The sequence below is a fragment of the Gracilinanus agilis genome, chromosome 3 (genome assembly GCF_016433145.1).
Source record: "Gracilinanus agilis isolate LMUSP501 chromosome 3, AgileGrace, whole genome shotgun sequence".
NCBI lineage: Eukaryota > Metazoa > Chordata > Mammalia > Didelphimorphia > Didelphidae > Gracilinanus > Gracilinanus agilis.
The window spans coordinates 622,580,843-622,608,842 of NC_058132.1; the positions used below are offsets into that span (position 1 = coordinate 622,580,843).

The 28,000-nt window shown below is 37.6% G+C and overlaps 1 protein-coding gene across 1 annotated transcript in view; it reads right to left on the reverse strand.

The window, feature by feature from the left end:
- Positions 1-28,000, reverse strand: part of DOCK10 (dedicator of cytokinesis 10) — a 385,255-nt gene that overhangs the window by 163,115 nt on the left and 194,140 nt on the right. The window contains exon 4 of the mRNA XM_044669448.1: positions 6,242-6,324. Coding sequence (XP_044525383.1) covers positions 6,242-6,324 — 83 coding nt within the window. The remainder of the gene's footprint in view (positions 1-6,241; positions 6,325-28,000) is intronic.

Sequence of the window (28,000 nt, forward strand, 5' to 3'; positions counted from 1 at the left end):
AGTGGTGGTTAGGAATGGATGCAAACGGCCATTCGAGTAGTTTTAATATCTGTAAATGTAAGGTCTTTTTCAGGGATAAAGGGAGGAAAACCCATGCACCAAATGATGAAATCTTTGGAGTTCTGCCTAGGGCATACTCCTGAAGTATATAAAGCAGTGGCAGATGAGTGGAGGAAGTTAAGGAAAGACTCTTGGTACCCACTTCTAGCCTCATAAGGATAGGGAGTAGAGCTGTGATTTCATTAAGATAAGGAGCTCCTGGCTGGGAGATTTGCTCTACTAAAGGGCCTTTCCCTTAATTTATGGGCTTAGAGATTTCTCTACCACACTGAGGGAGGTTAAGTGCTTGGGGTACAGATGTAAGCAAATCAAGAGTCGGGGTTCTCAAAGAATTTACATTTTAATGGGGGAAGACATCATATAAAAGAAAGTAGGGTGGAGGTCAGGGTGGGGAAGGGGAGAAAGGACTCACAAAGGGGTAAGGTGGGAAATTCTGGAAAATCAGAAATAGAGCTCAAAGAATAATGAAGACAAGACAGTCCTGGACACTTTCCTTAAATTAAATTAAATTAAATTAAATTAAAGGAGGACTTGGTTAATCAGAGGATTGGACTATTGGGACAGAATAAACTTCTAAGGTGAGGTTGCCACTGTGGAATGATGGCAATCAGGAGAATTAGAATTTGAACCCGAAGAGGAATAAATGCTTAGGAATGAGACTTCTTATATTGATAGCATTCAGGAAGCCTTTGGATGGTTCTTCAGTACTCTCTAATAGGAGGAAGAAAATGCCTCTGATTCTGTGGCACTGTTAAACCCTTCTTCCTGAAGGGAAGGATGCTGGGAAGGGTGAAACAAATGGATAGTTTCAGATTGATCTAAGTGGCCCAGACTTTTTTTTTTAATGTTACCTTTACAAAAATTGACCTTTAATCTGTGAATAGCTTTTGACCTAGCAATACCACTATTAGGTTTGTAACCCAAAGAGATCAAAGAAAGGAAATATAAGGTCAGCTATCACTTAAAGCTCAGCAATAAAGTCCCCTGGAGTACTTAGATTTTATATACCTATTAAGAATATTTGAAATGGTAACAGCAGATAAAGGAAGTGGCACTGCTGAGAGGCAACACAAGTTCCAGGGTCAGACTATCAATGGGGTCCATACCACACACAAAAAATGCTAAGAACCCCCAATCTAAAGCGTAGCTCTACAGAAATTTAACTTTAGTGATTTTTCAGTGCTTGGGGAATGGAGGACTCAGTGAGGAAAAAACTCAGTAAGGGGACTCCAATTTCCTCACTGCACGAATGCAATGAGGGATGCGTTAGCGGAAGAATATATACAATTTGCCTCAATGACCTTTCTGAGAATGGTATTACAATTATTAATAATGACAATAGCTAGAATTTATTTAGCTGAGAAGTGCTTTGCAAATATAAATATTATATCATTTTACCTTCACAAGAATTCTGGAGTGCTTTTATTACCCCCATTTTACAGTAAAGGAAACTGAACCAGACTGAAGTTAAGTGATTTGCCTACAGTCACAGCAAGCTAAGTATCTGAGTAGAATTTGAACTCAAGATTTTTTGATTCCATGTCCCACAATCTATCCATTGTACCACTAGCTGCTCGAATTAGAAAACAGCTCATTCTAAGAGAAAAAAAAAAAAACTCACAGAGATGCCCCATCCCCAAAGCTCTATGTGTCTAAAGCCAGGGAATATAATTTTGAATAAGAAATAACTAGATTTAAGCCTATGAAGAAGAAAATGGCAAGCCCTTCCAGTGTCTTTGTCAAGAAAACCCCATGAAGTATTTGGTTCATGCCGTTAGGAAGTGCTGGATACAACTGAACGATCAATAAATAAATAAACCCAAATCATGTCACTTAAATAGCAGACAAACATTAGAAAAGTTATGCTTAAATGTGCTTTAACGATTTCTATCAATTTTCTACAATACATATCTTTTCCATACTTTCTCATGAATTACAACTTCAGTTGACGTGAAGAAATAGAATCCCAACGAGAAAAGCATCAAAGCCAGGGAAATGCCACAACCCAAAGGGATATTGGTCCGCTCTTGCTTGTCATGCATGCTAAAATCGTAACTGGCTACTGCCATGACCATCTCTGCTAGGTAGAATCCCTTTTAGTACTGGTCAGGGCATGAATCAACAACATGGGTTGCTGTCTATTCTTACTTGAAACTGAATTCCATCTGCTCAGATTTAGAGCTGCTGGGTCATGCCCACTTCAAAAGCAAGCACTCCCATTTGTTCCTGGGATAACAAGCCTCACTGTAGCTTAAGGAACAAGCTGCTTATTTTAACACTCTACCTACCACTCAAGAACACCAACAATTTTCTATTTTGTTTATTTAGCATGAAGGGAAAATTCTGTGAATAGGAAAAAAGTAATTTTTCTTCCGAGTCGCGCTTTTTCTCAATTGCCCCTAAAGTTCATCTGGCTCTAACACATAACAATTCTATGATACCATGAACATTAGTTTCCTTTACATTTAGTACTACACGAATCCCCTCTAATAGTAAAGAAACTGATAGCATTTTTTACAGCCTCTAGAGGCAGCTAGGTATCATAGTAGATAGAACACTGGACCTGGAGTCAGGAACCTGAGTTCAAATTTGGCTTATTACTAGTTGCATGATCCTGGGCAAGTATACTTCAGATTCCTCATTTGTAAAGTGGGCTAATAACAACGCCTATCTCTCAGGCTAGTTCTAAGAAAAAAGGAGATAAAAATATTCAATGTCATGTTCTTAATTTTTTTCCAGTTATCATTTTCTAACAATTCTGAAATTCTGAAAATTTCCTTCAATAAAATTGAATTATTCCATGGCAAACTTCTTTTTCTTTTTGATATCAACTGCTTTTAGTTAAATGGGGGGAAACATTAAAGGAAGGCCCTAAACAATATTGTTTCAATTATTTCAGTCTTGTTCCTTAGCCAATAATTCTTTCTTGCCCACGAGATAAAGATTAAGAATTTTCCATGGTTTTCACAGCTTGTAGTTTCTTTTTTGATCAGTGAAATTGATTACTAAAAGGTGAAAAATATTTTTCCCTGGGCCACCTCTTCACCATTTCGAAATTTTTTTTTGATGATGGTTGGATGGTGGGTAGGATTTTGATATTTTGCCATCAAATAAGTTAATAGTTAGAGAGAGCCTAGAAGAAGGAATGTTTCTATTGAAAATAGGCAATCCTAAATACTCCATCTAGGATCACACTGCAATCAATCTGTTTGCTGTAAGCACACTATTCCCAAGATGAACCACTTCCTAATATATAGAACTATATTTAGAAAAGAGAAGTCTTCCTCTTGTAAAAAAAACAAAAACAAAACCAAAAAATGTGGTTTTACATTTGCTTTTATAGATGCCATGTGACAAAATCGAATGAGGGAGTTTGATGTAAATGAAAAAAAAAGAGGGAAACTGACTCATGGAATATGATCACCCATAATGCCTCACTTAAATTTTCTGTGTATCAGGGGCCCAGATGGAATCAGCTAATGTGAGGTTAGACACAGGGTGATGAGGAGAGTTCAGGGTTGCATTTCATTATGAATGGTTAGATATTTGGCCAAGTTCATTTTTAATGTTCTGATCAGTGGCTTTTAGCATGGAAAAAATGTATCTCAATCCATATTGAAGGAATTGTGAGAAATCAAGCATACTTTTATGCTCTAATGATTAGAAGGAGAATAGTTTTTGGTTGAGTTATATTGATAGAACTTTCCTTAAAAGATCAAAGGTTCAATTTTCATTCCTTACACATGTTCTAGGAACCCATATAGTAAGAGGAACATTTCCTAAAGAGAATCAACAATTATTCAATTAACAAGCATCTCTTAAGCACTTTTATGTGAAAGGTATATATATATGGTGCTGGAAGTAAAACAACAAAAATGAAATAATTCCTGTCCTCAAAGATCTTAATTTTTATCGGGGAAACAACAGAAATCCACATGAGATGGAGGGGATGGTCATTGAGGACTCAGTCTTTCTAACACACAAAATATGTAAAAACATACATAAGGTCATAAATCTGATCTTATACAAGAAAGGCCCTAGTAGCTGAATTTGTAAGGCTTAATATAGGATGCTGTGCTTGGGCTGAGCTTTAAAAAAAGTTAGGGATTCTATAAGGTTCAAGTGAAGAGGAAATGCTTTAATGCTTTCTAGGAATGAATGGCATTCTTTGTAAAAGCCTGGAGATGGGATATAGAATGTTTTGTGTGAGGGATAGCAAAGAGGTTGGTTTGGTTAGGTAGTATAGTGTGTGAGAGGTGATACTAAGTCTGAAAAATTAAACCAGAGTTAGTATTTTAGAAGTCAGAGGAGTTTGTATTTGATACTACAGATGAGAGGAAGCCATTAAAACTTCTAGTCCAGGGGAATGACATGATCAAACCCATACTTTAGGAATACCACTTGGACAGTTGTCTGGAGGATAGATAGGAGAAGGGAGAAACTAGAGGCAGGGAAAACCTTTATGAAGTTGTTGCAATGGTCCAGACAAAAAATATTCAGGCAAAACCCCCAAACAAAAAACCCACCTCACAAAATTTCTGCTTTGGACTCTTACCCTTTTTTCTATTATTTAGGAATGAAATGTAGAACAAAAGATGCTGTATGGTTATGACAGGATTCCAATACTGTAGTTCCCATTTTCATCAATTAATGATCCCTTTAAACTTTCCCAAAGCAAAGATGGAGTGAGAAGGGCCACCTAAATGGAGGCCATCTCCAGTGTTTCAAAATATAGAAACCTAGTAGAATAAATGAAAAACTATAGGGGGGCAAAAAGAGCTTATTCTTTTTGCTACCCAAGTGAGCTGGAATATTCAAACAACAATCATCCATTCATTCATCTGCACAAAAGTCTACAGAGCATCAAATATAAAAGAATAAGAGTAGCAGAAAGACTTATCTTCAGATGATTTCTGAATCCCAAAAGAAAAAGAGGAGAGAAAAGAGATGAGTACAACCACCACCATAACCATCTTCATCATCATCACAATCACTATCGTCATTATCATTATCACCATCATCATCATCACTCTCACCACCATTATCATCAACACTACCATCATCATCACCATTACCATCTTCATCACCATCACCACCACCATCATTATCACTACCACAATAATCATTATCATCCCCACAATCATCATCATCATTATAATCACTATCATTACTACCACCTCTTCTCTCTTCTCCTCCTCACCATCACCATTACTATCATCATCATCAACAGCTTTGTTGAAGTAACTCAAGTTTTCTGGCTAAATCTAGAGCACTTTTCAATGTCCCTGTGCCAAGGCATCCTCTAGGTTTGTAGATTTAAATATGTAGATTTTCCATATAAATTTCTTTCTTAAGATAGAGAAATTATTATAGGATCTGAGTTGTAATTCCAGCTCTGCTACTTACTATTGGCGCAACTTTGGACAAATCATGCAATGCCTCTAGGCCTCATCCATAAAATGAGAAATCGCATTCTATGACTCCCATATTTCCATCCAGCTCTTTATTTTAGATGTTCTAGTCCCATGATAAAATCTTAAAGATATGCCATAATCTAAACCCTTGCTGGTATTCCAACTCCACAAGTTAAGCTGGTACCAAAGGTTTGGACATAGCAGTTGTTCAGTTGTTTGCTCTGCTAGGATGTTAATAACATCAGGACATGGTGCTTTGTGACTGATGTCATTTGGATGATATTTGCTCTCTCAGGACAGAAAAAGGTAGAATCAACAGAGTCTGAATGTTGCCTGGAAGATTCTGTCCCAGATATTTTTGGTGTCAGTTGGGGTATAGAATAAGAATTAATAACAAACAGTAGAGGGTTAAAGATGAAATCAAATACAATTGTCATGCATTGCTTAATAAATCAAAATATTCAGATGCTTGAATCTTTGTCCTATAGTCATTTCATTTATCACCTACCATACAACTGAGAGGTCATACAGAAATTCATTCACAATTTCCTCATGCCTTCACATGACGGACTTCAGGGAATACAGTGGAATCGGCAAACCTGAGCATACCACCAGGCTTTAATTGTAATTTAATCAGTTGGGTAACTGAAATTCTATGAATTTACCCAATCTTGGATCAACACATACATAAAAAAGACCATATCTCAAATCATGAGTAAGCATTAAGGCTTGAAAGGGCAAAAATATGAACTGAAAAAGACTCTTACTGTGGCAAATGTCGAATGTCTCCAGAATATTTTTCATATTTGTAGTTCACCACATACCACTGAGAACTGTAAAATTTGCAAGCCTAAAAGAAAAGAAAAGAGATTTATTTATTTTTTTTCCAGATGAGAGGGGGAAAACAGCAAGAGGGACTGAGACTTCCTACTCTGGATCCTTCATTATTCTGGTGTCGGCAGCATATTTGCTGCGTTGCATGGTCCTTTAGGCAGCTAAGGGATACAGACCCTGGAGTGCAAAACCAAGATGCTCAGTGACTATTAGGGCCTGAATTCTCTCCACTCTCCAAATGCTTACAGTGTAATAAAATAGCAAGTGATTATTCTTCTTCTAATAATAATGGCTAACATTTGTATGATGCTTATAATGTATATGTCAGGCACTGTTCTAAATACTTTGTAATTACTACATCATTTTATCCTCACCACAAAAATAGAAGATAGGATCTACTACTATCCTCATGTCACAGATGAGGAAAGTGATTCAAACAGAAGTTAAGTGACTTGTCCAGGGTCACCCAGTAAATACCTGAAGCCATATTTGACATCAGGTCCTTGGGAATCCAGACCTGGCACTCAATCCGGTGCCCCATAATTCTCGTGAAGCTCCTGAAAGTGCATACTGCGGCAGTGTCTAGAGTTCAGGGCTTGGGGTCACAAAGAATCGAGTTCTAATTTGGCCTCAGATTTTTACTAGCTCTGTGACCTTGGGTAAATCACTTAATCTGTTTGCCTCAGTTTCCTCAAATGGAAAATGGGGATAATAATAGCACCTATCTTACAAAATGAAGATCAAATGGATTGTTGAGGATCAAATGAAAAAATATGAAAAGTTTACTGTATAAATGTTTGTTATTATGATGATGATTATTTTAAAGTCTTTACCTTAGTAACAATTCTAAGACAGAAGGGCAAGGACTAGGCAATTGGGGTCAAGTGATTTGCCCAGGTTCACACAGCCAGGGAGTGTCTGAGACCATATTTGAACCCAGGTTCTCCTGACTCTGAGCCTGGCATTCTATCCACTGTGCCGTCCAGCTGCCCCAGCTTGTGATTATTGCAATTTCCATAAAATCATAGATTCAGGATTGGAAGGGATCTTAGAGGTCATCTAGTTCACAATACTCCCCATCCCTCTCCCAACCACAGTTCCCCACACACATTGTTCAAGTCCAGGTACTTGAATCCAAGAAGTTAAGTTACTTATCCAAGACCATTAGGTAACATAGGGCAGCACTGATATCAACCCAAGTTCTCTGGCTACCGTGCCATGTCTTCTTTATTTAGGGATATTTGATGTTTCCCATCAAAATCAAGTCAAATTTCTTTGTAAATGCCTGCATTTTTGAGAAATACCATTTAGGTTATTTATTCAATTTCTCCATGTCATGGAAGGGCTAATTTAATCACCCCTGAATCATTCCAGATATACTCATGCATAATCTGGCCTCAGCACTAGTTATTCATCAATTCCCCTCCTTTTTTCTTTCATTACTTAATCATGACTAATTGTGAAGGATGTTCCTCATATTTAAGACAAATCTCCTGCTTTTATCTCATTCTTTTTGTTCTGACCTCAGTGACAAACTTTCATTCTTTTTATAGCATTTACTTTATATATAGTTTTTCAGTTTCCCTATTGTCTTACAAGAAACGAGCTGCTTTTTAAGTGCCTTTTCTTGACTTTACCCAAAGGAAGTAAGAAAAGAAGATAAAAAGAACTCCAAAACCGAGTGAAAATGTAGAAGAAGAAGGATAGCAATATGTGAAGATCTATAGAGCAAAATGGGGGAATCCCAAATTTAAAAAAGTCTTCTATATCATATCTTAGAAGTGTCTTCAATTTAGAACTCGAAGACCTGGGCTCAAATTCCAAATTTGTCATTTAGAACAAATTGTTTAATCTCTCTGAGACTCATTCACTTCATGTATAAAGAAGAGGGTGAGAATAGATGACCTCTTCACTCCTTACTAGCTTTAAACTAATGAACCCATAATTAAAGATGTAATGTTTTATAAGGGAAGAAGAATGTTATTTTTCCAGTTAATGCTCAGAAAATGTTCTGCTGACTTAAAAGGAAAGAAAAATACTCAGAAAACCAGAGACTTCATTTAGAAATAGAGGGTCTGAACAACCTCTCTGGAGCCAATGCAGGAAGGATGAAAGCCATTCTGGGACTTCCCAACCTCCAGACCTCTCAGGTACTGAGCTCACATTTGAGAAACTGAGATGGCTTGGCGAGAGGAGGAAATCGGGGCTCCTTGAAGAGAGGAAAAAGAGAAGCATTGTACTGACCGACCTTGCTTGTACTTTTTTCAGAATTAGGGGACTAGAAGAATGAATGGTGTTCTGGGCAACTAGATGGTGCAGTGAATAGAGAACCTCACCTAGAGGCGGGAAGTCTCCTCTTCTTGAGTTCAAGTATGACCCTGGTCAAGTCACTTAACTCTGGTTGCCTCAGTTTCCCTATTGGTAAAATGAGCTGGAGAAGGAAATGTCAAATGAATCCAGTATTTTTGCCAAAAAAATCCAAATGGGGTCATGAAGAGTCAAACATGACTGAGACAACTGAACAACATGCTTGTTCCATTGGCTGAGTTTTCTTAACTTTTTCTTTGTTATAAAGGAAAGTACACAGTTTGAAGCTTAGTATATTGAGAAATGATTGGTTAAAAAAAGAGATGTATAGAAATAAATTTTACACAGAGATGAGTAAATCAGAATAGGGGAAGAGAGGAAGGAAGACAAGGGTCTAGGAGAAAAAAAGAGGACAGAAAGATGGTCTAGAAAAAGAGGTAAGGAGATTGGGGTGCTTGGAGGAATCAAAAAGAAAGGAGTCATAATGCATTTGAGACGATGCAATGTTGGGCATGTCAGGCTCTCTGGACCTCAGTTTCTTTATCTATAAAGTGGGGGAGGGATAGATAAAAGTGAGGTTCCTTCCACTCTATAGCATGTGACCAGATATTCAGAGTTTGTTAAACAAAACTGAGCCAGCTTTGTGCAATTATATGGTTGTTTCTCTACCCGGTGGAGGCAGCCTCATAGAAAACTGAAGGTCTTTCAGGGCCTCAGGGTTATAGTTATGAATATCCATCCTCATTGTCCCAGGCTTTAGCTTCAGAAAGAGTGGGACTCAGAGCTGAATTTTCAATGGCTGCCACCCCCTGGACATGCTCTAAAAATTGCTTTATTGAGAAAAGTGCCAGATCTGATCCTCTTTTCTTGTGACTTGCCTCTTCTTCCTAAAACCAGAGCACTGGGAGGAAAAATAAATGTCAGCTCTGATAATTATGCTCTGGTTAATTAAGGTTTATTTTGACTATCTTAGAGGGAATCCAGAATGCTTTCCAAAAATCCATGAAGATTTCTCCTTCCCTGTGATGGTATTTGGAAAATGCTTCGCATAGAAACTTATTCTCTGTTCTTTGTCACAGCCCACATGCTCTCTCTAAGATCGTTAAGTGCTATTATAATTAAGACAACAGTTTCTTTTTTGTCCAGAAACCAAGCTGACCCAGCCCATTAGAAATTCATGTTCTTGGGTCACCACTCTGCTCTACTCACTTCAAGGCTTATCCGCCTGTCTCGGATGTTTTGACTTTATAGGCTATACTCCACCCCAGCTGTTTTAGAGCATATTCCATTCCAGAGGTTTCAGAGCATCCATTTTTTTCTAAAGTTTCTCTCCAGCATGGAGGATGCCCCAACCTGTTTCAGGGAGGAAAACATCAGCTGCAACTTTTCCTAGCCTTTCTCAAGTCTGAGAAGTCTCCAACTTCATGGGTCTAATTTGGGTCCTTCTGTAGGCATGTGTTGGAGCCACTTTGAATTGGTTCACAAAAGCTGATTGTTAAATTTTTTAGTATGAGCATTTAAACCTTCGGCAATGGGTAAATGCTATATCTATTGTTGTAAAGTGGCTCAGTGGTTAAGAGTAATTGAGGCTGGGATCTGGAACATCTGAGTTCATAACCAGCTTTAGACACTAGCTGTGGAACCCTGGTCAAGTTACTTAAGCTCTGATTGCCTGACAAAAAGATCCACTGAAGAAGCAAAAGTCAAACCATTCCAGTATCCTTGCCAAGAAAATGCTATGCATAGCTCTGGTCCATGGAGTTACAAAGAGTCAGACACGACTGAACAACAATTATAGTGTTAATTGCCAAGTCTTAAGGAAGTAATGGAGAAAATGTTAATAATACTGATTAAACTTAAAAATGTGGCATGTCTACTTTTTCCCCCTAACAGAACTGGTTGTTAAACATTTTCCAACAGACCCCTATTCTATAAGTTATAGAAGAGGAGTAGAAGAAAGAAAATACAATTGGATTTGGAGCCAGAGAATTTGGGTTTAAATCCTGGCTCTTTGACCTGTGTCCTTCTGGGCTAGTTACTTAATTTTATTATCCCTCTATTTCTATATAAAAGGCCAATGAGGGGCCCTGGATTAGATGGCCTATCAGAGCCCTTCTAGCACCAAGTCTATGAATTTATTATGGATTAAAAAAAATGACCATACTTTCTGTCCTAGAATCAATAATAAGTATCAGTTTCAGAAGAATGGTATGGGATAGACAATTGTGGTTAAGTGACTTACCCAGGGTCACACAGCCAAGAAGTACTTGGGGTCAAATCTGAACCAAGGACCTTGTGTCTCATCCTGGTTCTTTAGCCACTGAGTCACCTAGCTGCCTCTATCACAGATTTTAATCTATGAGAGTAAATGTAGGAAAGGGCAAGGTTGTAAAGAGCTTTAAATCCCCAAAAATGTCCCAAAGGAAGGCTCTTAGAACATACATTTCAGGCCAGTTGGCTATATTTCATCAGTGGATGGAGTTTTTACATAAATGGGATCACTTTTAAATAATCTAGGAGAGGAGTGTGTAGAGACTGAGGCCACTAAACCATGAAGGCTTCAGAATTCCATTGAGTAACCCAAGATTCTGGGCTTCCTATGGATGGGAGCCCAAACTTGAAAAAAAATCAAGCTTCCTGGATTAGAATCTGAAATGACCTCACAGGTGATCTAGTCCAAAACCATCAGATCAAATAAAATCTTTAAAAAGTATTTATTAAATACTTAGTAATGATGGCCACCATGCCTAGTGCTGGGTCATGAAAACAGACCCAAGTTGTGATTCTCCTCCAAAGCTCAGAGTCTAATGCAGAAGATGGCACATAAATAAGTGGGCACAGGCAAGATTTATGCAGGATAGATGGAAGGTAACCTCAGAAAGGAAGGCACTAGAAGATGAGAGGAATCAGGAAAGACCTTCTGTAGCAAATGGGGTTTGAGTATAGATGTGAAGGACTCCAGGTAAGCTAGGAATAGGAGGCAAAGATTCCAGCCTTCCAGAGAGAAGGGGTGGAGGATCTGGTTGGAGGAACTCCAGATAGGCTAGTATTTCTGGGTCACAGATTGACTGGAGGGGAATTAAAAAAAAAAACCAAAATAACCCTAAGGAGGCAACTAGGCTCAGTGGATAGAGGACTAGGACTGGAGGAGGTAGGTCCTAGGTTCAAATATGGCCTTAGACACTTCCTAGCTGTGTGATCCTGGGCAAGTCATTTAATTCCAATTACCTACCTCTTATCACTCGTCTGCCTTGGAAATGGTTCTTCATGCCAATTCTAAGATAGAACTAAAGGGTTTTTAAAAATATGTTAATTTATCCTGAGAGTAATCAAAGCCCCTGAGGTTTTCTGAATAATAGGGGATAATTTGGTCAGAACTGTGCTTTAGGAAAATCACTTTGGTGGCTGAATAGAAAATGAATCAGGGTGAGGAGGAGACTTGAGAGGCAGGGAGATCAATTAGAAGGGTAGGCAGATAGTCCAGGTAAAACCTATTGAGGGACTGAATTAGGGTTGTGGCACTCCATAGAGAATGGATCATATACCAGAGATGTGAAGTTAGAAACAATAATTGAGGAAACCAAGGCTCAGAGAGATTAATTGACTCTCCTTGGGACTGCTGTGTGGTTCAGTAGATAAAGCACTAAGCCTGGAAAAGGGAAGACCTGAGGTCAAATCCAGCCCCAGACATTTACTAGCCATGTGACTCTGGGTGAGTCACTTAATTGTTTGCCTCAGTTTGCTCCTCTGTAAAGTGGGCTGGAGAAGGAAACAGCCAGTGACTCTAATATCTTTACCAAGAAAATCTCAAGTGAGGTCATGAAGACTCAGACACAACTGAACAGCAAGAAGAACAGGTACACCAGTGTTAAGTAACAGCCAGAGTTTGAACCTAGAGTTTGTGGTTCCACCAGTGTCCCACACTGCATATATACTCTGAATCTTGCATTTCCAGTTTCCATTCAGATGCCAAGAGTATAGGGAGATTCAATTTCACCCCCAGAGAGTCAAGCCTTTTAAAACAGAGCATACCAAATATAGTACAAGCCTTTCCACGTAATAGACACTTAATAAATATGTGGTGAATGAATGAATCTTTTATTAGCCAGTTTAATATTTTAATGCCATGACTTTTCCTTTAGAAAAGAGGAAAGATGATAATCATGAGCACAGCTGAAAAAATAGAACATTTCAGAATAGAGTGGAAAACTTAAAAGGACTGAAAAAAAAACACCAACCCCTACCCCAAACCAAAACCCCAGAATGGAAGGCATATTTCCAAATAAGTCTATACAAGCTAAGGGTGAATAATCCTTCAATTGTTCTTTTTTATTTTCTAAAAGGTATCATTTATGGTTACTTAGTTTGATGGCAAGAAGTATTAGTTATTTGAAGATTCCAAGTTTGAAAGATTGTCTGACAGAATCAAGAAATGTGAATTGTTTAAAGGCATTTCATAAATGACCTGTGGGATTAGAGGGATAAATTATATAGGAGTGTGAAATAATGTCATAAATCTGACAAAGGAAGCCTATACTTGATTTTTGGGGACATATGCTAGAAATCTCATTTGTCTTAGGGACAATATAAGTATTCTAGTTCAGACTCTGTTGCTACATGTCTTACATGGAAAAGTTGTCACATTGGACTTTTGGAGTATGTGATCTTAGTATTCATCTTTAAAACTGTGGAAATGCTAACAAAGAGAGGGATCTGGCCAAGAATGAGCAAAGATGAACATGATTGCAAGGGAAAGGCAAGTGGTTTACTAGCAAACCTACATCAGATGTTTAGGAGACAGGCTTTGAAGGATGTGAGCTAGATGGTTTCCATTTGGGATGAATCTTATACAGTTCTTAGGGAGAAACATTTCTATCAAAAAGACTTAAAATTCAACAACTCTCTGTAGTTGTTTATACTCTTATTTGTTTATTGCCTTAATAAAAGTCCTATACCAATGTTTCATCATAATATAGTATATTATCATATTAATACATATGTTAATATAATATAATGTTTTACACTACTATATTACATTATTATACATTGCATTAATATATAACATATGATATAGTAATGTATTATAATAAAACCAATAGCTAACATTTATAAACACTTCAAAGATTTGCAAAGAGCTTTGCATATATTTTTGTTTGATCTTCACACCAAAGAAGTGAGTTGGGCATTATTATATTGACTTTATAGGTAAGAAAACTGTTTGAGAGTATTAAGTATTGTTCTAGTAATGGTTCATATGCCTGTTGTCCAAGGACTAGTCTAGTTACATAAAGAGAGGCTTAATGATAATGATTTTAAAAATTTTTTCAGCCACTCAATACCAGAACTTAAATTTTAGAAATTCAAAACTTTATAAAATGAATGTTTCCATATACAATATAGAACAGAAAAAGGGGGTTATATGTGAAACTGCAAATATGTATTATGTAAAACTTGTTTTTCCCTTTCAAGCCTGACCTGCTTATCTGTTTCCTTCTGGTCTTTTTCTGTTATCTTATGTGCATCTAAAAATTCTTTAAGTTTCCTTCCTTCCTTCCTTCCTTCCTTCCTTCCTTCCTTCCTTCCTTCCTTCCTTCCTTCCTTCTTTCCTTCCTTTTCTTCTCTTCCCTTCTTCTCTTCCTTTTCCTCCTTCCTCCAAGGCAACCTGGAATCAGGAGAAGCTGAGATGAAATCCAGCCCCAGACACTTATTAGTTATGTAGCCCTGGACAAGTCACTTAACCTCTATTTATTTCAGGTTCCTCAACTGTAAAATGTTGATAGTAGTAGTTCCTTCCTTCCAGGGCTGTCATGAGGATCAAATGATATTATACTGGGGTAGCGAGGTGGCTCAGTAGACTGAAAACCAAGCCTAGAGGTGGGAATTCTTGGGTTCAGATCTGACCTCAGATATTTCCTAGCTGTGTGACCCTGCTCAAGTCACTTAATCCCCATTGCATAGCCCTTACTGCTCTTCTGCCTTGGCACCAATGCACAGTACTGATTCCAGGGCAGGTGGTCAGGATTATAAAAAAATGAGATAACATTTGTAAAGCACTTAGAACAGTACCTGGCATATAGTAGACACTACATAAATGCTTATTCCTGCTCCTCCCCCTGACCTCTCTCTCTCTCAACAATTATCTTTAGTAGAGGAAGATTTTAGGAACATTGTTCTAAATCACTTTCCTCTCTGAAAAAAGGTTTTGGATTTTTAAGGATTTGAATTTGGATTTAATTTGGATTTTAAGGATTTGAAATTTTGTTGGCATTGGTCTTTCATCCCTCTACAACTCCCTATAGTTGGCAAGATTGTCTTGGAAAAGTCCTTTAGCCTAAGCGTACGTGGCTATGAGCCAAGACTACAAACACACTGTAAGGGCTCTACCCAAAGACTTTCTAGTTTAGGAGGACTTGTCAGCATCTGTACTCCTCTTTAATTTGTTTTCAGGAACCCAGGGCTAACTCCATGTCTCAATGAAGCAGCAGACTTGGAATTTTCATTTAGGATATTAATATAATTTATAAATTTATTATATATTATATAAATAATGTATAATAGTTCATTATTAAATTTTTATTTATAATTTTCATCATAACTTTTATAATAATCAATATAATGACACATCCAGGAATTTAAACCTGAGCTGGAAACTGGTTTAGGTTGTTGTGTTTTTTCTTTCTTCCTTAGAACAATGATTTAAATCCCCATTTAAAAATCTTCATTAGACCCAGATTTAGCCTGAAACACACATTCAGATTTCAACACATTAACTTCCGAAGCTAATGGAGCCACCAAGGACTTCATTCAAACTCAACCACCTTCAGTTTTCTCTGAGTCTGACCCAGGAATATCCCCCCATCCCTGACCTCCCAGTCAATTTCTTGGCTCAATTCCATGAGGAATTCTCAGAGCAGCCCAGACTGATGGACCGGAGAAATGCTGATAATCCTGTGATCCCCCTTCCTCATTTAAGACATCAAATTGGGTTTACAATTCATTGTGATTAAGTTCTTTGGTTCAAACTGAAGCAGGGTTTTCCTTATTCCTACACTTCACAAGTCTCTGGCTTGTACATCTGTGTTTTCATTCACTCGTTGCCAAACATTATACAACTGTTTTCACTACGGAGAAGAGAAAGCCAATTTAGAAACTGTGCAGAGCTTCGAGTCTGGAGGCACAAGGATTCATTTGAGGAGGGGTGTGTGTGGGGAACTGCATGGTGGGAGTGGGGGTGGGGGTAGTGGAATTTATGGATACAAATGAAAGCATTTTTTCCCCTAGTTCCGATGAAAACAGGTCAAAGATTTTCTTTTTAACTTTCTTATCCATTCTTTCCAGGTATATTTTATTTCTCATATGAGTTGGAAAGAAAGAAAATGGAGCTCAGATCCTTCCATTTGTATAATGCTCCCATTGTGGGACAATCCATACTCTTGCAGCATATAAACATACTCTAAGCAGCAAACATGGTCAATTGGATGCTGAATTTAAAGGCATAGAACCTGGGTTCAAAATCCCACCATTTATCTGTCCCATCTGTGTGACCTTAGGAAAGTCATTTAATTTCTTTAAGTTGAGATGCCTTCTGGTTTTTAATTAATTTAATTATTGTCTGTCTTAGGATCAATACTATGTGTTGGTTTCAAGGATGAAGAGTAAGGGCTAGGCAATGGGGGCTAAGTGACTTGACCTGGGCCATATAGCTAGGAAGTGTCTGAGGCCAGTTTTGAACCCATGACATCCTGTCTCTAGTCCTGGCTTTCAATCAATGGAACCACTTAACTGCCTTCTAGCTCTTACTTTATGATTCCATGACCACTGATGAATTATGATTTAAATCTAAAAAGAAGAATGTCCTTTACAAATAAAAATCTTTAGCTTTATACTAAAACTTCATGAAAAGCAAAAACAAAAAACATTTTACCTTCTGTCTTAGATTCAATACTTAATTATTGGTTACAAGGCAGAAGAGTGGTAAGGGCTAGGCAATGGGGGTTAAGTGACTTGTCTAAAATCATATAGTTAGAAAGTATCTGAGGTCAGAGTTGAACCCTGGACCGCCCATCTCCAAGCCTGGCTCTCTATTCTCTGAGTGACCTAGCTGCCCTGTAAAGCTTTATTTTTAATATAACCTGATTGAAATAAAAATCTCCCAAACACAACCTCCAAAGAATGGTTTTACCCCCAAATCAGGAAGTTTTTTGCAAAACAACAACAACAACAACAACAACAACAAAAACAACTCTCAGCAACAAACACACCAACAAACAAAAAACAGCACTTGGAAAAGCATTTTCTGAAGCAAGGAAAGAAATAGTGTTAAGTTTATGAAAAAAAAAATATGTCAGGATTGGTAATGAGTATGCCAGGCTTCTTCTATGGGCTAAGAGTTGTATAGGGAAGGAACAATACTGAATGGGAGTTTCTGTGGTCTGAGTTTTTGCCAAACAAGTTTTCTGTGTATCTGGGGTAAAGGAAACCTATGTTTGCATAGGATTTCTCTCTCTTTTTTTTCTTTTGGCCCCATCACAAATATTAGCATCAACACAAGATAAGCACAATTAGACCTCTCCCCCACCCTAACCCAACCCCAAATTTGTGCTCGATTCCTTTATTGTGGGACTCATATAAGAAAAAGGAAGTCTTTACAAAAAGTTCCTGTTTTAATTTCTGCAGTGTTCTCAGGGTGGTTTATTTTATAGATGAGATCTCATCACTTGGTATAAGGAGCCCTGAACAAAAGCTTATTGGGTAACGCGAGGGCTTCCTTATTTTGATGTGTGTAATAAATTGCCTAGAGCAGCACAGAAGGCAGGCTTGATTGTTTATACTGAAAAAATGACAAACATCCCTTGTGTTGCTTTTAAGATAAATCAACAACCAACTACAAAGAGTTCATTCAGACACCACAAAGGAATAGTATCAAATATGTCAAATGGGACTAACTTGAAAGACTCCTGGCCAATCCCACCTGCAACTTACTTTAATATGTTTAAGGTTTTTCATTGTTAAATGGTCTGCTATTTCTCAGTATTAAGAGAAATATTTGGGGCCTGGTGATGGAGAAATGCACAAGCCAGAAATATATTAAAAGAGAAAAATTTAACAAAATGCTAATAGAAATACTCAGGATCCATTGCAAAGATCTATCAGTGATAATATCGAGATAATAATTCCAATCACGTAATGGAATATGCCAGAGAAAAGAGACAGTTGTTGTAATCTTGATGATTAATTACTTCCTGGGATATGTGTAGGAGGATTATTATTATTAAGCAACAGGAAATACAAATGAATGTCCTTTGGTAGAACTTACTTCACCCATTAGAATTCAAGTAAATTGTTCATCCAGATTTGCTGTTTTTGCTCAGTTGTTTTCAGTTGTGTATGACACTTTATGACTCCATTTGGGAATTTTTTTTTTGGCAAAGATACTGGAGTGGTTTGCCATTTCCTTCTCCAGTTCATTTTACAGATGAGGAACTGAGGCAGACAGGGTAAAGTGACTTTCCCAATAGCCTCTCAAAATCCAGTGCATAGCACCCCAAGTGTTCTACAATATGGTGCCCCTTTTCTGTTTTAGTCTTATCTCATACTAGTTCTGTCTAGAAACTCTTGGCTCTAGACACACACATATACACAAGCTTTTTTTTTATCATGCTTATCATGCCCTTACCTGAAATGCCATTCATCTTTTTCTTTTAAACCCTTACCTTCCATCTTAGAAATAATATTGTGTATTACTTCCAAGGCAGAAGAGCAGTAAGAAATGGGGTTTAAGTGACTTGCCCAGGGTCCCACAACTAAGAAGTGTCAGAGGTCAGATTTGAACCTAGGACCTCATGTCCCTAGAGCTGGCTTTCCATCCACTGAGCCACCCAGCTACCCCACAAATGCCCTTCATCTTGCTCTTTCTCTGCTGATGTTCTAATCATTCTTTTGAAGCTGAATTCAAAAGAGATGTTGCCCATGGACCCTTTGCTAATATCCTAGTCCCATAATACTTGACTTGTACTTCTAGGACAATTATTTATTACCTATTATTTAATACTATACTTATCCTCAACTCAAATCACCATGTTGAAAGTGTTATAAATAAAAAGGGTCCAAGGGAGATGTATAGATGTACAGTGATGTTGATGTATCTCAGCTGCAGTTGATGGAGGAACACCCACTCCTAACACCCTTGACTGCTGCTGTAAGTTATTGATCCCTTCTTTATAACAGCTGCCCAAGCAAGGACCCTCTAGAGGTTAGATAGATGGGTAACCTTTCCAGGTCCAACCTGGGGTTGGATAGATTAGTATTGGGCTATTGATTTGCCTTAGATAATGTTTAGGATCTGACTGTGTTTGATTCCCTTCCCAAGGGCCATGATAGACAGACCATTCAGGAAGGTACTTGTTGTTGAACACTCTATCTATACTCAGGGAAAAGATAACAAGGACAAGGATTGGGGATCGGAGACCCTATTGATCTATTATCTATAAACTAGTTGACAATCAGGACTGGAGGCTATTAATCTGATGGAAGCTGGAGATTTAATCACTCCTACTATCTCCAGCTGGACCTGGCCACAGCCACACCAGAGAATAGGGAATGCTATTGATGCAGCTGTATTGATGATCTTATTCTCTCAGCTTTCTCACTATCAGTGTTGGTGATGCACTAGCCCTCACAGTCTATCAGGAAATAGCTTCAGAGTTTTTCCTACCCTCTTCTTCATAGACCTCCCTGCAACCCTTCAACCACCCACTCAGTCCAGAGAGACTTTCCAGTACAGAGACTCCTGTCCAGAGACATCCAGAGAGAGACATCCCTCAAAGTGGCTGTCAGGGGTATTTATACCGTGGGGCCAACCAACGTTTGCCCCTGGCTCACGGCACCTGGGAACATTCTAAGTGTTCCAACTGCCATCCCTGTCAGTCAAGGTGGCATCCATCACTTCCCAGATTATGAATATAACAAAAGTTAAGATCCATGGAAATGAGGATGTGTCTTTTTTATGTTTATTAATTTTGTATAAGTAGGTACTTAATGATTTTGGTGAATTAGAAATTATATGTAGCAGAAAGATTAATGGTCTTAAGAGTAGAGGGATCTGAGTTATAATCCTGCTCCACTCCATAGTAATAACAGGAACTCATATTTATATAACTCCTAAAGGTTTACAAAAGGCTTTTTATCCATTGCCTTATTTGAGTCTCTCAATAACCTTTCTGATAGAAGATCCATCGATATAGTGCAATTCTGATATACATCTGAAAAGGAACTGAGAATCTATGGGGTCCAACCATTTCACAAATGAGGAATTACCATAAACTTTACATTAGAGTTGTAATTTCCCTCTCCTCGTTTTGGTTAATTTTCCCTTTGTCACAGTCTATTTAAAGAAGTCTGCTTTTCCTTTTTTTTTTTTTAAACCTTTACCTTACATCTAAGAATCAATACTATTGGTTTTATAGTAATGCTAATTGGATTTAAAACCAATACTAATTGGTTTTAAGAGAGAAGAGCAGAAAGGGCTTGGCAATGGGGTTAAGAGACTTGCCCAGGGTCACATAGTAAGGAAGTGTCTGAGGTCAGATTTGAATCCAGGATCTCCTGTCTCTAGTTCTGGTTCTCTACCCATCGAGCTACCTCGCTGCCCCCTTCTTTCAGTTTTTATAGGTATTTCCTTCTTAGCCAAGTAAATAGTTCTTTACTGAAATTCTCATATATGAACCAGCCACTAGAAAGTTAAAGCCTGTAGATTGGAAAGATACTGATGAAAAAGCTATTGCTCTCTAGATCAAACAACAAATATTTGTGGGTTTGTTTTTGGCAAGTCTTTAAATCAATTAAAGGGGGTTGGGACCTCTCTTAATCAATTAGACATAAAAATCAATAAAAGTGATAAGAGAAAAGGGGCAAATTGCCATGAAGAAATAATTATGATTAAGTGTTCATAAAGGCAGCTAGGTGTCACAGTGAAGAGAAGTCTGGACTTGGAATCAGGGAGTTGATGTTAGATCATTTTGCAGTTATATCCAACTCTTCATGACCCCATTTGAAGTTTTCTTGGCAAAGATGCTTTGAGTGATTCACCATTTCTTTCTTCAGATGAGGAAATTGAGACAGTCAAAAATTAAATTACTTGTCTAGGATAACATGGCTAGTAAGTGTCTGAAGCCAGATTTGAATACAGTCAGGAAGACCTGAGTTCAAATTTGGCTTCAGACAATTACTATCTTTGTGACCCTGGGCAAGTCACTTAACCTTTGTCTACCTCAATTTCATTGACTGTAAAATAGGGATGAAATAGCACCTACATTCCAGGGTTGGACAAAATGAGATATTTGCTAAGTGTTTTACAAATTTTAAACTGGTAATGCTGATTTATAACTATACCAACAATCCACCAGTGTCTGTCTCCCCACATTAGCTTCCAACATTAACTCTTCTGTCACGAAATGCTTCCATCATCTGGATGCAACCTAGTATCTCCTTGTGGCTCAAGGGCTCAAACAGAGATGAGGATGCTCTTTAAAGGCATGGTAACAGCTTACAATTTGACTTTTATTGTGTGTTGGAGCCAAATTTTTCAGTAGGGTGCAATAATCCTTCAAAAATATCATGGAAGTCAAAGAAAAGTTTGCAAGGACGGAGTCAGAAGGTATATCCAAATCCTACCCTCAAACTTTTCATAGCTATGTAAGCTCACAACTTTAAAATAGGGATACTAATATTTATAATCTTACACACCTCATGGCTTTCACATATCAGAAGTTATTTAAATGTGAAACAGTGCAATTAAGGGCAGTTAGGTGGTGCAGGGGTAAAACTTTGGATGGAGTCAGGAGGACCTGAGTTCAAATGTGACCTCAGAAATTTACTAACTGTATAACTCTGGGCAAGTTACTTAACCCTGTTTGCCTCCATTTCCTCATCTATAAAGTAAGTTGGAGAAGGAAATGGCAAACCACTCTATGATCCTTGTCAAGAAAACCCCAGGTGGTTCACAAAGAACCAGACATAGCTAAAATGACTGAGCAACAATAAAAGCCAAATTTCTTAATGGCATAATAATATGCAATTTCACCCATATACCATCATTTTTTTTATCCATTCTCCACTTGATAGATATCTTCTGTTTCCAGTTCTTTGCTATCACAAAAAAGTGCTGTTATATATACTTTGGTATATACCTTATCAATGACAATTTCTAAAGGAATAAGCCTCATGATGGAATTTTGGGGTGAAAGAGATTTTTAATTATTTTATTTGCATGATTCCAAAATGATTGTACTTATTCACTGGTCTACCAGCAGTGTGTGAGTGTGCCCATCTTTCCACAGTACTTCCAACATGGACTATTTTGTTGCAAAATCTTAAAGAATCAACATGGCTCCAAAGAAGAGATATGATAAAACATTCCCATTCCACCCTTTTCAGAAACGGAAGGTCCACAAGTGGTGCTTATTGTACATATTTTTAGACTTGATGTATTCAATGGTTATGCTGATTTTGTTTCCTTTTCCTTTTTTTGTCTTTAAAAAAATACGAATGGTTATATGAGACAACTCTCTGAGAGGGAGAGGAGAAGGGATATTGGGGAAACCTGTTGTTATTTTAAAAAACCTCAACAAAAACTTATTTAAAAAACACATTCTGAGCACTCCATTGGTTCATTATACATACAAGATTAAGATATAAATGACAAAGAAGGAGAATGTGGAGGGATAGCTTTATTACATTAAACTCTGCTCACTTATTTCACATAATTTAAAACTGGGCTTACAATAATATAAAAGGAAGTTGTGGCTCCCCCTTCCATTCTCTCCCTCTGTGTCCCCAATTAGGGCTTTAGCTGTGAATTTGTCCTTAGAAAAGTCTCTTCAACATGGTAGGCACTAATAAATACTTGTTTATTCATTGCCTGATTGGTAGTGTTGGATTTCCAGAACCCACATACAATTTCCCCTCTGACTGTAGGCATGGCTTACTATGTATGGCTAAGAATGATTATGTAATTTATAGATTTGGAAAAGTCATCTAAATGACCTCCAGATGCTTCCTCCCTGCCCTACCAGCAGCAACTGAATGTGAGAGTTTTTTTTGCCTTTTATTGGGTCAAGAGTAGGTTACCCCCTTCATTCTCCTGCTTGGAAGATTAGGTCTGGCTACTTGCTTCATTCTTTCTCTTTGTCTCCTTAGCACCAACTAAAGTGACTGGAAAATAGCAGGCACTTAAAAAAAGGTTTGTTGATTGATTTTTCATTTGGTTGTCATCCAATATTGGCCTGTTTAAAAATAGCCACCCTATTTGGATTGTTCTTAGTCTAAGTCTGCCTGCTAACTAGACCTTATTGTTGGAGAGCGGTCAATCCCAGAATTCTGCCTTCTTGATTGCATCTCATTTCCTCATCTCATTAATCTGTCTCCTATAGGATAAGATGATTTAGTGAGTCAGAATCAAAGACTTTGAATGGACTTCCAAGATCATCTGGACCACTATCTTCCCTAAAATGTGGTCATGAAGCTATGGGTTAGAAGCCTTAGTGAAGGGGGAGCCCACCGCTTCCTCAGGCAGCCCTCTAATACCTGCTGTGGCTCTGATAGGATAGTTTTCTTTAAATGAAAGTAGAAATCTGCTTCCCTGCAACGGTCATGCCTTGGTTCTTATTCTGCCTCTGAGGGCCAGGCAGAATGAATTGATTCCCTCTTCCATATTTATAGCTTGGAAAGGCCATCGAGGACACTGGCATCCAAACCCTTCATTTTACAAAGGTGGAAATAAAAGTCTAGAGATATGGAATGATTTGTCCAAAGGTCACACACGTACCAAGAGGCAGAACCAGAGAGGAAGCCAGGTCCCGATTCCAAAATGTCCTTTCCATTTGGCCATGTTGCCTCACTTGAGTTTGGGCACTGAGGAGACTAGGCACAATCACTGAATTCTCTGAAACTCTCAGTGGCAGAATTCAATTCATTAAGGCTCTGTAGCTTCCTCTTTTATGCTTCTAATGGCTAATTAAATAATAATAAATTACTGTTCAGTTATTTCAATCATGTCTGACTCTTTGTGACCCCACTTGAGGTTTTTTTTGGCAAAGATATGGGACTGGTTTGCCATTTCCTTTTCCAGTTCATTTTACAGATGAGGAAACTGAGGCAAACAGAGTCAAATCTCTTGCCCAGGGTCACATACCTAGAAAGTGTCGGGCCAGATTTGAACTCAAGAAGATGAGTCTCTCTGACTTCAGGACCAGCACTATGCACTGTGTAACCTAGCTGTTAGTAATAATAATATTAGCATTTTATAGCACTTTAAGGTCTGAAAAGCTCTTTACACATATTATTTCATTTGATCCTCAGAACAACTTTATGAGATAAATGCTCTTATAAATTCTCCTCTTACAGATGGGGAAACCAAGAACCAGAGAAGAGAGCAAGTATCTGAGGCAATATTTGAACTCAGATCTTGACTCTGTGTCCTATGCTGTATCTACTATTGCAATGTACATTTTCAAGAATTTCAGAGGAACCAAGAGGAGTGGGAAGGAATAGGCATTTGGTATTTTGTTATACTATAAGCACTTTTTGGGAGGGGAGGGCACTTAATTCAGTCCTAGTGGTCCCCAGGCATAGTGGTTCTACCTTCAAGAGCTCAATACTTGAAATTCTCTGCTTTTTCATGTTGATTTGCCAAGTGAAACCAAACCAAGAGCTCAGTTTTAATTAGAGAGTGGCGTTTCCTGCCTTCTATATTCCCTTTGTGTATATTAAAATGAAGACTTTGCTGCACAAACCCTGCATATGAAGTCTGCAACCTATTTATAGGTCCCTTTGATTTTACCCCAGGGGGAGGAGGTGGTGCTGTCTCAATATAGAAAAAAGCAACTAAAAACACACGGGGATGTTTTGTGGATGTTAATTTTACACCATTTATGAACTCCAGATAATGACAGCACTTCCCATTTCTCATTTCCAAAGGGCTGTTATAGTGTTTCTGCATTCAGTTTCATTACTAAAGAAAAATAATCTAAAGTTGATGATGAAAAACAAAAGTAGAAAGGCTGACATTTTTGGCTTCTGTATTGGAAGCAGCATCTTCAGAAGGACATTGGCAAACTGAAATGTATTCCAGCAACTGGGACAGTGAATGGATGGTGTTGAGGCCATGTCACGTGAAGAGCAAATGAAAAAAGTTGGAGGTAGCATAGTGAATCCTCAGATATTTCCTACCTGTGTGATCCTGGGCAAGACACTGATCCTTGATTGCCTAGCTCTTGCCACTCTTCTGTCTTAGAATTGATACTAAGACAGAAGATAAGGGGTTAAAAAAACAAGAAAAAAATAATTTGGGGATGTTTAATTTTTTTCTGTAATCAGTCCATTTTGTCAGTTGTTCTTCTCCCATCCCTTAATATTAAGTTCATTTTCTCTGAATCTGTCTTGGGTTCTCTCTTTTTTTCCTTTTCTTGATCTCTACTTCTTTTCTTGATCATCTCATTCATTCCCATCAATTTAGTTACCTTCTTTATGGAGATAATCCCTAAATATAAATATTTGGACCCAATATCTTCCTTGGCCTCTAGTCTTCTTCCATCTCCAATTTTCTGCTAAACATTTCTGCTTGTCTTTCAAACTCAACTTATCTAATACTGAATTCATAATTCTCTCTTCTAAACCTTTTACCCAACTTCTTTATTTTTGCTGATGTTAATGCCCTCTTCTTAGCTACCTGAATTTGAAATCTCAAAGGCTTCTGATTCTTCTTTTTCTACTATCCTCTCACATCCACTCAGCTGACAAGATGTCTTCTATGCTTGAAAACCTTTCCTTCCTCATCTTCACTTATTGTTATCTCCTTCATGAAGCCTTTCTGTGCCCTTTCCCAATCACACCAGTTTTCTGATCTTTCCCAATTTAAATTCCCTTTTGTTTTGCTCTTAGTATTGCTTTAATTTCACTTAACCTTATATCATACTTACCTGTGTGCATACAGTGCCCCAGGAAATTTTAAGCACCTGAAGAACAGGAAATTTGTTGTTTTCATCTACTCTGTTCCTAGCCCAATACCTTATAAAGAATAGGAACTAAATGTTTGTTTAATTGCTGATGATTGCTGAATCCCTGGTCTCCTTCACTTTCATAATTTCCATTGTCATTCTCTTAACAAAATAGGTGATAAATGATAGATAAATTAGGTTTTGTGCTGACCAGATCATTCTGGAAAAAGTATAATCAATGCTTGAAACAGTACAATATTCTACTTGAGAACCTAAAATTGGTATCTGAAGTATGGTAAGAGTAATACCAACAAAAATAGTAAATGTTTTGCCTTCTACTTACTTGATGAATATAAAATGGAGGGAAAGCTTTAAAAAAAATTAACTCCTTTAAAAAAAAAAAACAACAACATTGCTCTGAAAACCAGTGTATTCATTATCAGTGATAAGAAACTCAGGCACTCAAATAGGGAAACAGTTGAAAGAGCTGAATTTGTCCAAGTCAAATTTGTGCCTGTTGGCTGCTTAGCAATCAAAACCCTGATGGCTTTTCTACCTTGTGGTAAATCCCATGTAGGCTCATCCTTGTATCTTTACAGCTCATCTAGCACAAGGAAGCAGAAGAGCACAGCAGAAAGAGCATGGGATTTAGAGTCAGAGGATATCAGTTCAAAACTCAGCCTCAGCACTTATCTGTTGTGACCATGGTGAGTCACTAAATCTCTCTGGGCTCCATTTTCCTCATTAGCAAAATGAGAGAGTTGGACAAGAACTCTTTTAATTCTAGATGTATGGTCCTGTGTTTTGCAGGGATTCCATGCTACCATCTCTACATAACCCACCACTTTCCTTTGTTGTCATGTTAGCCAGTCTGCAAGGTGTGAGGTGGTACCTCAGAGTTGTTTTGATTTACATTTCTCTAATTTTAAGAGATTTAGAACACTTTTTCATGTGCTTATTGATAGCTTTGATTTCTTTATCTGAAAATTGCCTATTCATGTCCCTTGCCCATTTATCAATTGGGGAATAGCTTGATTTCTTGTATAATTGATTTAGCTCCTTATATATTTGAGTAATTAGACCTTTGTTAGAGTTTTTTGTTATAAATATTTTCCCCCTTTGTTGATTCCCTTCTAATTTTGTTTGCATTGGTTTTGTTTGTACAAAACCTTTTTAATTAAATGTAATCAAAATTATTTATTTTACATTTTGTAATTTTTTTCTAACTCTTACTTGGTTTTAAAATCTTTCCTTTCCCAGAGATCTGACAAGTATAATATTATTCTTTGTTCACTTAATTTACTTATAGTTTCCTTCTTTATATTCATGGCATTCACCCATTCTGAATTTATCTTGGTGTAGGGTGTGAGATGTTAATCTAAACTAATCTCTCCCATACTGATTTCAAATTTTCCTAGAAGTTTTTGTCAAATAGTGTATTTTTATCCCCAAAGCTGGGCTCTTTGGGATAGACTGTCTTGCCAAGGTCATTTACCCCGAGTTTTTTCCACTGATCCTCCCTTCTGTCTCTTAGCCAGTACCATATTGTTTTGATGACCACTGCTTTATAGTACAGTTTAAGATCTGGTACTACTAAACTACCTTCCTTCACATTTTTTTTCATTATTTCCCTTGATATTCTTGATCTTTTGTTTTTCCAAATGAACTTAGTTATAGTTTTTTCTAATTCAGTAAAGAAGCTTCTTGGTAGTTTGATAGGTATGGCACTAAATAAGTAAATTAATTTGGGTAGAATGGTCATTTTTATTATGTTAACTCATCCTACCCATGAGCAATCAATGCTTTTCCAATTGTTTAGATCTAGTTTTAAATATTTGGAAAGTATTGGAGGGTTTGTGGTAAAATTGGGACATTGATGCACTGCTGGTGGAGTTGTGAATTGATCCAACCGTTCTGGATGGCAATTTGGAACTATGCCAAAAGGGTGCTAAAGGACTGTCTGCCCTTTGATCTAGCCATACCACTGCTGGGTTTATACCCCAAAGAGATCATAAGGAAAAAGACATGTACAAAAATATTTATAGCCGCGTTCTTTGTAGTGGCAAAAAACTGTAAAACGAGGGTATGCCCTTCGATTGGGGAATGGCTGAACAAATTGTGGTATATGCTGGTGGTGGAATACTATTGTGCTCAAAGGAATAATGAACTGGAGGAATTCCATGAGAACTGGAAAGACCTCCAGGAATTGATGCAGAGTGAAAGAGAAGAACAAGGAGAACATTATACACAGAGATGGATACACTGTGATAAAAATCAAATGTAATGGACTCCTTTACTAGTAGTAATGCAATGACCCAGGACAATTCTGAGGGACTTATGAGAAAGAACGCTACCCATATTCAGAGGAAGAACTACAGGAGTGGAAACACA